The sequence below is a fragment of the Leptodactylus fuscus genome, chromosome 6, assembly GCF_031893055.1.
Source record: "Leptodactylus fuscus isolate aLepFus1 chromosome 6, aLepFus1.hap2, whole genome shotgun sequence".
NCBI lineage: Eukaryota > Metazoa > Chordata > Amphibia > Anura > Leptodactylidae > Leptodactylus > Leptodactylus fuscus.
Genome location: NC_134270.1, coordinates 95,346,776 through 95,362,033, shown reverse-complemented (window position 1 = coordinate 95,362,033; position 15,258 = coordinate 95,346,776). Strand labels below are relative to the sequence as shown.

General features: G+C 41.5%; 1 protein-coding gene across 6 annotated transcripts in view; it reads left to right on the top strand.

Annotated features, from left to right (window-relative positions):
- Window positions 1–15,258, top strand: part of NFATC2 (nuclear factor of activated T cells 2) — a 111,886-nt gene that overhangs the window by 50,210 nt on the left and 46,418 nt on the right. For all 6 annotated transcript variants that reach the window (XM_075276845.1, XM_075276844.1, XM_075276843.1 and 3 more), the window contains exons 4-5: window positions 12,110–12,312; window positions 14,198–14,370. In XM_075276845.1, the coding sequence (XP_075132946.1) occupies window positions 12,110–12,312; window positions 14,198–14,370 (376 nt within the window). The remainder of the gene's footprint in view (window positions 1–12,109; window positions 12,313–14,197; window positions 14,371–15,258) is intronic.

Below are 15,258 nucleotides of genomic sequence, written 5' to 3'. Positions count from 1 at the left end.
AGGCTCCCTCCACCATTAATTGGTCCAAACTGGGCTGGTTAGAGGCTCCCTCCACAATTAATTGGTCCAAACTGGGCTAATTAGAGGCTCCCTCCACCATGAATTGGTCCAAACTGGGTTTTTTAGAGGCTCCCTCCACCATGAATTTGCCCAAACTGGGCTGTTTAGAGGCTCCCTCCACCATGAATTGGTCCAAACTGGGCTGGTTAGAGGCTCCCTCCACCATGAATTTCCCAAAACTTGGCTGTTTAGAGGCTCCCTCCACCATGAATTTGCCCAAACTGGGCTGTTTAGAGGCTCCCTCCACCATTAATTGGTCCAAACTGGGCTGGTTAGAGGCTCCCTCCACCATGAATTTGCCCAAACTGGGGTGGTTAGAGGCTCCCTCCACCATTAATTGGTCCAAACTGGGCTGGTTAGAGGCTCCCTCCACCATGAATTTCCCAAAACTTGGCTGTTTAGAGGCTCCCTCCACCATTAATTGGTCCAAACTGGGCTGGTTAGAGGCTCCCTCCACAATTAATTGGTCCAAACTGGGCTAATTAGAGGCTCCCTCCACCATGAATTGGTCCAAACTGGGTTTTTTAGAGGCTCCCTCCACCATGAATTTGCCCAAACTGGGCTGTTTAGAGGCTCCCTCCACCATGAATTGGTCCAAACTGGGCTGGTTAGAGGCTCCCTCCACCATGAATTTCCCAAAACTTGGCTGTTTAGAGGCTCCCTCCACCATTAATTGGTCCAAACTGGGCTGGTTAGAGGCTCCCTCCACCATTAATTGGTCCAAACTGGGCTGGTTAGAGGCTCCCTCCACCATTAATTGGTCCAAACTGGGCTGGTTAGAGGCTCCCTCCACCATTAATTGGTCCAAACTGGGCTGTTTAGAGGCTCCCTCCACCATTAATTGGTCCAAACTGGGCTGGTTAGAGGCTCCCTCCACCATGAATTTGCCCAAACTGGGCTGTTTAGAGGCTCCCTCCACCATGAATTGGTCCAAACTGGGCTGGTTAGAGGCTCCCTCCACCATGAATTTCCCAAAACTTGGCTGTTTAGAGGCTCCCTCCACCATTAATTGGTCCAAACTGGGCTGGTTAGAGGCTCCCTCCACCATGAATTGGTCCAAACTGGGGTTTTTAGAGGCTCCCTCCACCATGAATTGGTCCAAACTGGGGTTTTTAGAGTCTCCCTCCACCATGAATTGGTCCAAACTGGGGTTTTTAGAGTCTCCCTCCACCATGAATTGGTCCAAACTGGGGTTTTTAGAGGCTCCCTCCACCATGAATTTGCCCAAACTCTGCTGGTTAGAGGCTCAATCCACCCTGATTTTCAAAACAAATGTTGGTGCCAACCTCAACTTACTACAAGGGCCAAATTCACTGCTGGTGACAAGCTCTCCTCACTGCAAGTGCCAAATACACATGTTTCAAGGTGTTTTCCTACTGTCAGAGAGGTGGTATTGAGTGTGTAAAGTGTGTAGTTGTTAGGCTGTGATGTTGGGGTAATAGAGGGTCTTTGGTGTGTTAGATGCCCCCAGACATGCTTCCCCTGCTGTCCCAGTGTCATTCCAGAGGTGTTGGCATCATTTCCTGGGGTGTCATAGTGGACTTGGTGACCCTCCAGACACGGATTTGGGTTTCCCCCTTAACGAGTATCTGTTCCCCATAGACTATAATGGGGTTCGAAACCCGTTCGAACACACGAACATTGAGCGGCTGTTCGAATCGAATTTCGAACCTCGAACATTTTAGTGTTCGCTCATCTCTAATAATTACTTTATCTTCTCTCAGACCCAAGCAGTCCAGAGTACAGACTGCAGCAGGAGAGTTTTCTGTCTTCTTTTATGGCCGCTGCTGCTATAACTTTCCCAGCCTACCTGGCCTTTTCTTGCTTATTACGTCTTTGAGAGTAAACATGTATTTGAATGCCTGGATGAACAAGCATATTATTGTCATTTGGAGAGAGTTGTCCCATAGTCACTGCAGCAGGTGTGAGCTGGATCCAGGGTGATGATAGGTCACTATTTGCACAAAGCGTAGAGCAGACTTTCAGCTCACATCATACGACAGGACAGCTATATATCTTTGTTTAGTCAGAAAAGCTGCTGACTCCCTCCAGGCTTCATCTAAAAATATCCAGAGCAGCCTATTTATTCTCAGTCAAGTAGCTGCGAAGTGGTGTTTTCATCTCTCCAGACTCAGAAGCTCCCCTTCCTGTGACTTTAACCACCACTGACACAGTCTGTCCGTCTACTCTATGGCCTGACAAATAAATGCTAGACGGACACCAATGACACAGCCTGCCGACGCTCTTATGCAACTTCTTTTACGTCACTATTGGTCTTAACCTCTTCAGTAACAAGTAGGATTAAGCTATAATAGTTACTGTGGAGAAGTCCGATATATTATTCTGCTCTAGTATCCAAATCTTACATAGATTTGTATTGGATTTCATTTTTTATGACAATGTTATGAATCTATTCTTGTCTTACTACTAAAGCCCTTTCAGACTTCTGGTAATCTTTCAGACATTATTTTAAATCCCAGCAAGACTTATCCATGATGTACTTTTATATGCTATTTTTATACCGGCAGTCCATTATATATATATATATTTTACACAATATTTTTTTCATTGAGTGACATATAACAAGCAAGGCCAAGCTGTGTGTATGTGTTTATTTAAAGCCACTTCGATGTCTGTACCAGTACAAAGTTCCGGAAGGTTCACTAATTTCCTCTTTCTTTGGTGAGAACTTACAAAGAGCCGTCTCCTAAATGTTTCCGTAAAATAGAGTAAGGAAGTGACCTTAGCAGCAAAAGGGCAGAGCAAAGAATTTGGGAAGGGCAACTAGAGGCTGCTGGAGCTTATATTGGTCATATATATTTTCTGCAGCCATTTTTATTGTCTTTCATATTACCCCCTGGGTCATGTTTGCTTAGCAGATCCTCTGTCATGCATCACTGCTTATGACTTTGTAGTCTCAAACAGGATTAGGTTCATTTTGGTTATCATTGAAGAGAGCCTGTCTGCAGGTGATTTCTACAGTTTCCAAATTTCCAATGAGGGAAGAAGTGCCTTGCCTGGGAATCTAGAACCAAGACCAAAGTCTAGACAAATAGCAGATTCCCTAAAGCATAAAGCAGGGGTATACATGAAAATTGGGTCTTCAAAGCTGAATAACAATATTTGGAAACTGTAGAATCTCTTCTACAAGGTGCTGTGATTAGGTTTATTATCAATTTACTGCTGAAAGACTCCCTTTGAAGGGATCCTATCATTCAATCACAATTTTTTCTCATTAACACATCAGAATAGCCTTAAGAAAGGCTATTCTTCTCCTACCTTTCGTTGTCTTCTCTGCGCCACTGTTCTCTTGGAATCCGGTTTCTGTCGGTATGTAAATGAGTTCTCTTGCAGCACTGGGGGCGTCCCCAATGCTGCGAGAGAACTCGGGCCTAGGGCAAAGCCAACTGTGCATGCCTGTGGCCACAGTATTGTAAGCGGCCATTTTCTCGTGGCCGGCTGGCATGTGCAGTCGGCGTGCCCTAGGCCTGAGGCCTAGAAGTTACAAGCCACCGCTGGAAGAAGACACGGTGAAGACCTTGTTCCAGAAGAAGATGGAAGCAGCGCTAGAGAGTTCTCTAGCAGCAGTGCTGTAAGAGAACTCATTTACATATCGACAGAAAACGGATTTTCAAGCGAACGGAGGTGCGGAGAAGACAACGAAAGGTAGGAGAAGAATAGCCTTGTTAAGGCTAATCTGACGTGTTAATGAGAAAAAATTATGATTGAATGATAGGATCCCTTTAAACATTGCCTTTTATTTGTATCTATCATTCTGTTTTGTTAAAGAATATCACCCCCACAGGAAGCAGAAATTTGGCAAGAATATATGAAGTTAAAGATGACCAATGCTGGATACTTAAATATAATCCTTTCTCAATCCTTCATCAAGGGCTGAAATCGCTGAGCAGTTTTTGTAAGGTACCAGGCAAGAAAGACCCCCTTGTTGTTGGGGGTGTTGAGTGTTCAGCTGCCAGTGCACCTCTTGTTCCCTCTAGTCACAGAGTGGGTCCCGTCTGTTCAGGGTTATAATATCTGGCAAATTATGCAAGAAGACTAAGAAAGCATTTCAACAGAAAAATAGAATCTTTAAATCCTAAAATAGGAGATGGAAAGGCAGACATTACGTCTGGCTTTTCTTTGCTTGTGTGGCAAATGTGACTCAGGGTTCTTGGTTCCTGTCCAGCCAGCCCTGTGTACTCTTTATAGATGTTTTATTGTGAACAGCACACCTTTTTAATGCAAATAATTTCCTTCCCAGGTGTTGGCTGTATTATTAAATGTGTATTTTTTTTTTCTCTTGATTCTGAAATGTGCTCATGTTAACGTACATTTCAGTTTGGGAAAAATGTCTCTTTTTTACAAATTAGAATGTGACTTTGGAGAATTGCCCTTGTTCTTTGAGTTACCGTCCTATCATTCTCTTATAATCTTGATTGATTGTCTATTGTTCTATCTGCTACGTATTATTTTACATGGAGAGATGTATTGTGACCCAGGCAGGTGGTGTAAGAAGGAGGTGTTGAGAAATGGAAGGGTGTTCATGTTCAATGTGTTCACTGCCGCTTAGGTGCAATGCTGCAGGAGGTTTGTATTGCTAGCATGTCACTTTTTAACCTGGAAATCTAATGCGGCAGTATCCAACATATAAAAACATGTAATGGTATCTCAATGTATTTTATATATACCGTAAAAGGTTACTTTGTTTGAGCAGAATGTCTGAAGGCTAGACAGATTTACATTTTTAACCCAATTACTTAGGTCATAAGACCTACCTTTGGTACAAATGCAAATCCCCCTTCTTGGGCCATACAGCTGACTTCTCAATCATCACTTTCCATTGCTCTCATGCTTTTCTATCAAACTTTGCTATTAAAGTATCCAACTATCCAGCCAAAAACAGGTCTTGGAGCCCTTTGGCATTGGTCAAGATCCAACTTCTGGGATCAATTTTATGATCTAATTGACAGGCCATAAAAGTGAAATATGTACAGCCCTTGGACAAAACTTTTAAAGCAAATGCCCAGTACTGAGTAATTTATCACCTATTGGTAATGTCCTGCTGTTTGTTTTGTATAATGTCAGCCACTTGGCTGCTGTTATCTATGCTGTATTCACACAAAGCTACCATCAATGACTAGCAATTGCGAAAGACACATTACTTTATCATTTATTGAGAAGTCTCAAGCTTACCAGCTGTATCAATGAAGTGTTTTTGTTGTCCAAGTGAGCAATCCCTTTGAGAAGACTAGATTAGAGATGTTTCTCTGCTATTCTCCAGCTTTATATATTTTTTTAAATGTAATGTATAGATTCTTAGGACAGAGATGTACAAAATATTGTCAATAGCTACAGCATTTGTTGACTTTTTTATTGGGGGGAAGGACAACAATTAAAATAAAAAGCCACACTATATTCACATTTTAATTCTCTTGCCATCCCATCTTGGCGACAATTATAAGAAGTAAAGTAGTGTTACGGACCATCAAATTATAGACCATGTACTATTTTTGGCCATTTTCAGGGGCCACTCCATACACTGAAATGTATGAAGAATCTGTGAAAACAGATCAAACAAAAACATGCAAGTTTTGCACCTTGGTCAGATGTGACTTTAGCCTTCAGAAGAAAATTTTGACTTTAAGGGTAAGTTCAGATCGGGTTTTTTGGTCCGGATTTTGACGCAAATTCCGCATCAAAATCCGGCTCAAAAAACTGCCTCTCATTCACTTCAATAGGAGTTGGTCATTTCCTTTTTCCGCAAGCATTTTTTTCCTGCTCGCGGTAAAAAGAAGCGACATGCCCTTTTTCCAGGTGGATTCCGGAGCGGAATGCCGCAACTGGATCTCGGTGCACTCTATGCACTGCACCGGCATCCAGTCATGGCTAGCCGTTTTTTGGACCGGATGTTGAGGCAACCTCTGCCTCAACATCCGGTCCAAAAAAACCCGTCTGAACCCAGCCTAATGGCTCTGTAGAACAGCAATGGCGGCGGTGGAGAGCAATCAATGAATTTTAGGTTAAGGTGCATTGACTTGTGATATTTGCGCTGTTCTATCGTTTGATATGTATATTATCTTCTATATTTTCCTTTAGTATGTTATAGGTCCAGTCTGCTCTGTCCTAAACAATCAATTTCTACTTTATTCTGTCATTGTGATCCCACTATAAACTGACAAACTCTGGTCATAAATCTAACCTTTGATCAGTAAATGGTTTTTAAAGTACATGCTTGGAGTTTTGCTCATGAGACCCTTTTGAGAAGGACATAAAACATATTCTTTGCTATGACTGTCAGACTTTCACGCTAAAAATATCTAGCTAAATGGTGAGTAAACTTTTACGTTTATGATTCACAATATGTTCTGACTGGTGGGATGCCAGGATGTTCTGGTCTTCTGTCTGCCCAGATGTGCTACAGGCCAATTTTGGTGTAAAGCAGACAGCAAACATCTCTAGAAGAATTTATTTTTTGCAGCCACTAGAAAGGTACTCTAGTCCTGTTCCTATGTTCCAGTTTAACACATTGAGGGAAATGGTAAAAGTCATGATTAGAGATGAGCGAGTAGTGAAATATTCGATATTCATTTTGAGTAGCCCCTCAATATTTGACTACCGAATATCGAATCCCATTATAGTCTATGGGGAAAAAATGCTCGTTTCAGGGGAAACCACAATTTGACTAAGGAGAGTCACCAAGTCTACAATAACACCCCAGGAAATGATGCCAACACCTCTGGAATGCAACTGGGACAGCAGGGGAAGCATGTCTGGGGGCATCTAACACGCCCAAGTCACAGTATTGCCCCACTATCACAGCCTATCAACTAGACACTTTCCAAACTCAATAGAACCTCTTTGAAAGTTGAAAAATACTTGGAAACCTTCTTTCCTCCACAATAGTATGGACAGAAACACAAATTTAAAGCTAAAGAAACATTAGCCTGCTGAGTTGAACCTTTAACCAGCAGATATTTCGTTTTTGGCCCTAGAGGTGAGTTGAGCCTTTAAACAGAAGAGTTTTTGACCCTTTGGGTGAGTTGAGCCTTGTACCAGCAGAGTTTTTGGCCCTTTGGGTGAGTTGAGCCTTTAAACAGCAGTGCTTTGGGCCCTTTGGATGAACTGAGCCTTTAACCAGCAGAGATTAAGTTTTTGGCCCTTGAGGTGAGTTGAGCCTTGCACCAGCAGAGTTTTTGGGCCTTTGGGTGAGTTAAGCCTTGCACCAGCAGAGTTTTTGGGCCTTTGGGTGAGTTAAGCCTTGCACCAGCAGAGTTTTAGTTTTTGGCCCTTTGGGTGAATTGAAGATTGCAGGAGCCTAATATTATGCTCTATGGATGAATAGAGCCTTATCGGATCATAATATTAGGCCCTTGAGGTAAGCCTTAATGAGCTGATTTAGGGGGTTTTCCCCACCCCTAAAGTGAACCGCGATGCGTTTTCATTTTTTTTTCAAAAAAACGTGACGCGTTTTTCGCCTCCCATTCACTTCTATTGCTTTCCTCAGGCGGAATCCGCAGCAAAAAACTGCTAGCAGAAAAACGAAAGCTACCGGTCTCCACAGGCCATCATTGTATGGAGGCAGATTTTGAGGCGAAATCCGTTGTCATAATCTGCCTCATTGCCCCCATGTGAACTAGCCCTATTACTGCCCTGACAAAAACTGAAATGTGAAATTTTTTTCCAAATAAGGACAATTTAATAAGTGTTTATTGAATGCAAATGACACAGATTAAACAACTACTATGTACTTTCCATGGGTTGTCTTCTTGTTTGAAGATTCAAATCTTGCAAAAGAAACTTAACATACTGAAATTTCAGTGTAACTTCCACTAAGATCCTCAATGGCCTTTGGGTTAAGGCTGGTCTTATACAACCGTAATGTAAGTCCACAAATGGTCCGCAATTGAGGGTTTTCAATTACGGACCATTTGCGGACACATTATTTTCGATGCGGCCTCTTACACCACCGGATATTTTATCCATGGTGTGGCCGGGCCGCAACCGTGGTCCGCAATTTATAGGACATGTCCGTAATGGCCGTGAATTGCGGCACTGCACGGACTCGCCCATAGAACTCTATGGGCGAGTGCGGCAGGACACGGACATCTGCGGAGCCTATGTTGCCGATCAGCAACTAGTGTTGCTGATCAGCAACTTGTGGACCATACATTCAATACGGTCCTGTAAGACCAGCCTAATATTTACTGCTAAGGCTATGAGGGGCTACTGTTTGTTCTCTGACAGAACGCAGTGGTGTTGAGTGTCACTGACAGGGCCTCCCACATGGCTGTATCTTCTGTGGTAGTATGATGAAACCACAGTGCTCAACTCAGCAATTTATGTCTCAACTGTGTAATGCTGTAGGATCTCTCTGTGGGAGTCCAGGTCTCCCTATTACAGTGTGGGCGGAAGCTGGAATACCCATAGGAAACCCATGAGAACATGGGGATAACATCCCAACTTCCTATGTATCTAGTGTTGATTAGATGTAAACCAGTGAGCTTAAAGCTGTAAGATGTCAGAGTATATAATAAGTAATTACACACAATACATATATATCATAACTAAGAGTTTTTTTTTCTACTTTTTTAAGCATTCCCCATCAGCCTTCTTCTATGTTATTTCAGATTTGTCTCCTGTAAAATGCCATGGCCATGAGCAGCACCTCCTTGAAGCCACTATATATAAGGTGGCGCATGTGCTAAACTAGGCAAATCGCTAATTAGGGACAGAGTTCCATGTTACCCAACTGCAGTGCAACAATATTGATGCCATTATCGCTGGTATTTCCTAGTGGTAGTTGGTGAGCAGTCATTCATTGGGATATTTGCTGAAAATATTGAACTAGTCGAATATGAAAGCCATGTATTGTCCACCTCGATAATAGCTTCTGCATGTGTCAATGGTGATGTGCACCTCTTTCCACCCTGACTTATCTGAGGAAAGGTCCACATGCCCCAGCACATGGCAATATAACGCAGGAACAGCTTTCCTAAAGAAATAGGTATCCTCTATTGAGATTGTATGCTTGCCATTAGACATGAGCGAACAGCGTTCAATCGAGTACATGTTCGATCGGATATCCGGCTGTTCGAGATGTTCGATTTGAGTCGAACACCAGGTGGCAAACTCGCTAAAAATTCGATCCCCCTCCTACCTTCCCTGGCGCTTTTTTTTTTCACCAATAACTGCGCAGGGGAGGTGAGACAGGAACTACGACAACGTAGGCATTGAAAAAAAATCAGAAAAAGTAATTGGCTGGCTAAATCAGGTGACCTCCAATTTATACGAACAGTGGATTTAATATCCGGTTCATATGAGACTGTGAACTATGTGACTGTGAGACAGGGATAGATGTACAGGCAGGGTTAGCTAGGGATTACCTTTATTTACGTGGGAATGTCACTCACCCAGCTCTTTGGGGCTTTATCTGGTCGGGATCCCTGTCAGCTTGCGATATGCACGAGCTGACTTTTTCCCATAGGAATGCATTGACCAGCGTTGATTGGCCGAATGCCATACAGAGTACAGCATTCAGCCAATCAACTGGTTCTGCCGAAGGCTCGTCTGTGAGGAGGCGGAGTCTAAGATCGGACCAGAATGGAGACTGCTGTGGACCGATCTTACTCTCCTCCGGCAGAACCAGCGTTGATTGGTCGAATGCTGTACTCTGTATGGCATTCGGCCAATCAACGCTGGTCACTGCATTCCTATGCCGAGATGTAGCATGCGATCGACCCATATGTCCTTTGCGATCAACCGGTAGATCGTGATCGATTGTATTGGGCACCACTGCTATACAGTGTATAGCATTCAGCAAATCAACGCCGGTTCTGTAGCAGGCTCGTCCTTGCTAGTCAGGAGAGCTGGCAGCTTACTGTTACGAGGGAGCTGACTTTTTCTCATAGAAATGAATTGACCAGCGTTGATTGGCCAGTGTACAGCATTCGGCCAATCAACGCTGGTTCTGCCAGGGCCTCGTCTGTGAGGAGGCGGAGTCTAAGATCAGACCACAGCAGTCTCCATTGTGGTCCGATTTTAGACTCCACCTCCTCACAGACGAGCCTCTGGCAGGACCAGCGTTGATTGGCCGAATGCTGTACACTGGCCAATCAACGCTGGTCAATTCATTCCTATGAGAAGAAGTAAGCTCCCTCTTAACAGCAAGCTGCCAGCTCTCCTGACTAGCAAGGACAAGCCTGCGGCAAATCAACGCTGGTTCTGCAGCAGGCTCGTCTTTGCTAGTCAGGAGAGCTGGCAGCTTGCTGTTATGAGGGAGCTTACTTTTTTATCAGCGCAACTGCAAGCGCTGTGTAGTTAAAGTGCACAGACCCCATAGACTATAATGGGATTCAATATTCGATCGAGTAGTCGAATATTGAGGCTCTACTTGAAACGAATATCGAATCTCGAATATTTCACTGTTCGTTCATCTCTAGATACAACCCTTTAATCATGTGCATATTAGTCTATGTAAAAATGGTGTCCCTGTGATTTTTGGAAAGGATAATTTTAGTTTATACTAAATAGAGATGGAAATGTAGTATTGCATTGCCAATATGTAGAAAAAAAATTAAAACGGACGTGTCTTAGTGTGAAGCTGGCAAAAGTGCAGTGCTCCCCTTTTATATGTGTGAAATAAGGGGTCACTGTTCAGTTATATAACTTCACAAATTAGATAATCCTACATTTGCCTATAGTTCCTTTTTGACATGTAGTGAAGATCATCAAGAGAGAGAACTGTGCAGTCTATTTGTTTAGTCCAGATGACTATCACAAGACATTTACATGATTTTTGGAATGGTTTTTACAATTGAAGAATAGTCTGTTTAGCAGATGCCTCTCTGCATTATTTCATTATCCGCGTGTGTACATTTCTGCAAATGTAAATAAAAGGACATCTGTCACTGAAAGAAAAGCATAATGTATCTAACGCATCTGCTGAAATTATTATCACACCGGCTGGCCCAGTATTCTAATGCACCAGCACACTTTATTGATATCTTCAACGGGATATGTGAACATTGTCTGCAATGTGATCTTTACTTACTCCTATGCAACTATGACTGTGAAAAGCACAGCTAGAAGTAACTCCTGAAATAAGCTCCGCTACCTGGGTTTTAAATCTTAAAGAGGACCTTTCACCACCTGCACCAACTCCAGTTTGGCATCTCTTAATAAGCCCTGCTCCACTGATTCCAGCATAGTTGAAATGTTTTCTCTAGCCCCCACCATTCCCTAGCAATAAGCGCAGCTATTTTCAGTGTCTGATGTGCTGTTTAAACTCTGCATTGTCAGAAGGGCAGTGTAAAATGATGGGGAGGGGGATTCGGTGCTCCAATCAGAGGCAGCCAGTGTCAGAGCTCAGAATCACACCCCTTGCCTGCTCCTGTCTGACCCCTCCCTACTGACAGTACATAGTCTAAGTAGCATATCAGACACCAAAGATAACAGCATTGAATGGGATCTGTGGGGGCTAGAGAAGAAATTGCCACTGTGCCAAAATCAGTTAAATCCAGACACATTAGGGCCATATGCAGATGCCCTAAAGAAGCAGCAAGCGGAGAATGGGTACCAAGTCCATCGCTGTACAAGACTTGTGCAGGACTTTTTCTTGTGAGTAAAGGGCTTCACAAGGAGATTCCACATCGGACGCTGCCTGACCTAAGCCTGCCCTGACTATACTTTTAACTAACCTTGAGGATCTGCCTGTGTGTCATTTAAATGTTTATTTCCCTTGTCTTATAAAGCATCCAATAGTTTTTTTTTAGTAGTTGTTAATAGTTGTTTTTTTTTCTGACACTGAAAGAAGAAAATGTGTATTCTCACATTTTATAATATTTTTCATCTGTACAAACCTACCAGACAGAACAGTGGTAAACTGATGCATTTTTAAGCCATGTAGTAATTGAATAATTCTGTAAAGCATTAGGAAAATGTGCTATAAATGGCACTTATGAATAAAACCTTAAAGTTATTTATATATAATATAATTTTTTTAAATTAACTTTTTTTTTTAACCATATTTTATTTGCTACTATTTCTACAGCTTCATGGCTACATGGAAAATAAGCCTCTAGGACTTCAGACATTCATTGGAACAGCAGATGAACGGATCCTCAAGCCACATGCTTTCTACCAGGTCCACCGTATTACAGGAAAAACTGTTACTACCACAAGTTATGAAAAAATCCTTGGTAATACCAAAGTCCTAGAGATTCCGCTAGAGCCAAAGAACAATATGAGAGCAACGTAAGCATAATTATATAGTTTAAGATATTATCTCATTTTGCAAATAAATGTATGATTACTTTATATGTACTAGCTTCCACGATTGCGGCAATTTTCCAAATTCACTACACTTGCTGGTGAGATATCTTGTCATATGACATACATTGTGACTGTCTAGATCAATGAGCGTCTGCTGTGTGGACCAGAAGTCAACCTCTTTGTACAAATCTATGAGAGCCTCAATGTGGGTCTCGTAGACTTTCATAGAGAAAGTGATTTCTGGACACTGTATGATTTAGAAAGGCATTAAGGCCAGACACAAGTGGTAGTAATAATAGAGAAATATAGCGATCAGAATTACTGACACACCTATGAGTATTGGATGTACAGCATACACATTACACTCCTGTGAGTGTTGCTGTAACTCTCTAGGATTGTAAATAAGGTGATTCTAGGCAGGAGGTAATCTTAAAGTTTACAGAGGCGATCTTAACAGAGTGCTGCAATTATTAATAATTATAATAATAGTTATAATCTACTCACAAGATAGGTGATAAATGTCTAATCACAGGTGGGGGTTTCACTGCTAGAACACCCACAACTGTCAGAACTGAGGTCTGAAGTCCTCACGGCATGACCACAGTGAGGAGGAATTTCTATAGTAACGCATGGCAGTGCTGCTTCATTCAAAGTCTGTGGGGTTGAGTAGAGGGCTTAGCACCATAGAGATGCGGGAAGGCGCATTATTACATTAATCATTGCTCTATAAGGAACTAAGATAATTAGGGGCTTATAACCCCCATTCTAGTGACTTTTGAAGTCCTCAACAATCATATATTTATTATATGCCTTGTGGATAGGTGAAATTGTCCATTGTGGGAAAAAATCCCTTTAAATTGTATCACTGAATATTATCCACAGTACACTCATCTTGCCTTATGGTGACTGCCAAGGCGTGGGTGTATTTTCCCACAGAATCAAGAGCTGTCCATAAAATCATGGTTAAAAACAGCATGAACAGGCAGCCTTCCAGTCATCTCCGCCAATAACAATTGAGGTGTAGCTTAACTCTTTCTAGAAAGATAAATCATTTCATAGTGGTACTGGGGGAAAAAACAAGCACATAGATAGATGTAAAGAATATATAGAGAAGTGTTATTAAATGACAGATGGTAGTTTTGTTCTGTGCCAAATGATTTTCATTATTTCAAAGTCAGAATCTAAAAAAAAGGAAAAAAAGGATTTCAAAGGAAATGGCTCAAAATATTGCAAAATCTTGTCAGAATAAAGAATTTTCCTTGATAGACCCAGTATGCAGGAAAGTCTCATGTATACAGTGAAAGTTTAAGTACTATAAAATGGGGAATAGTTTAACCTGGTGTGCAATAAATGGTGTAGCAGGAGAGACAATACTAAAGTAACAACTTCCTCCTGATGGAGGAGAAATACATTAGTGGACCTTGTGTATATTAATCCCTTGATGAAACTTTTTAAAAATCTTTTGTTTTTCTTCTTGAAATGTAATCCCCACAGACACTTGCTACGATAAAAAAGCATTTTTTTTTTACCCCAGGAAATCACACAAAGTATGTGGAATCATTGTCGATTTGTTACCACGTGGTAGTTATTTGTATTCTGTACTTAGTAGTGTGTGTGTGTGTGTGTATATGTGTGTATGTATGTATATATATATATATATATATATATATATATATATCTCCTACAAATTGTACAGCTCTGCGGAATATGTTGGCGCTGTATAAATAAAATGTAATATATATATATATATATATATATATATATATATATATATATATATATATATATATATATATATATATATATAACAAGCTCAGGCTTTATTTATTTGTATTTATATATGTGATCTTGTCATCCCGGTTTATAGAATTGATTGCGCTGGGATACTGAAGCTAAAAAATGCTGACATTGAGCTAAGGAAAGGGGAGACTGACATTGGTAGGAAGAACACTCGAGTGCGACTTGTCTTCCGAGTACACATTCCTGAAGCCAGTGGGAGGATTGTCTCTCTGCAGGTAGCATCCAACCCTATAGAATGCTGTAAGTACTGTTCACATTGCTCGATTTCTTTGCCATAATATTACAAATACCAGAGGGTCTCTTTTTATAGTTATGGCAGGTCCATCCTGTGACTCGATGGTTACTCCTTTACCTTCCTTTTCAATGTATATTTTGTTGCAACTGGCAGCATTATTGTGTTTGACATAAAGACCTGAAGAATGAGTTGGCAGCCTACTAGTTATAGCCTGTAAAAGGTACTGTATGCCAAGCAGACATTGTAACTAATCATAGACTAAGGTGCCATTCATCTATAGGAATCCAATAGCCCTTAAAGTGATCAAATATTTTATGCAATGAAACAAAAGGTTCATTTTTATTTCCATGTATAAAGTTTATTTGAATCATTCAGCTTTCCTCTGTGCAGCTTGTGACTGAGTAATGACCAGCTTTATTGAGCCGATCTGTCTGAATGCCAGAGCAGCCTTCTGTGGTTGGTCGCTTGCCATCGAATCATGCATACACTCCTACAACTTATCCTTGGTCTTATTACCCACAAGCGACTTCCTGAGAAGGCCTTCTTGTTTGTGAGACGACTGAGATAAGCATCAGTGGTGTAGAAGAAGATTCACAGAAGCTCTGACTGCTAGAAAAGTAGAGATATGATCTGTTTATGCCTAAATGCTATAACTTGGCAGTTACTGATATTATATTATTGATTATGTGCACTTACTACCATTACTTCTCCAGTATTTGTTCAGTTTTTGACATGTCTGCCTACTGGAGAATTAATGCAAACCAGTCTGCTTAGAGTTTTTACATTCAGGCACAATTACAGCCTGTTCTCTATATTATACAATAGAAGTCATATTTATTGCTTACGGTAGAGAGTGTTCAGAATAGGCCAAGGTAAAACATCTTATAGCGCAG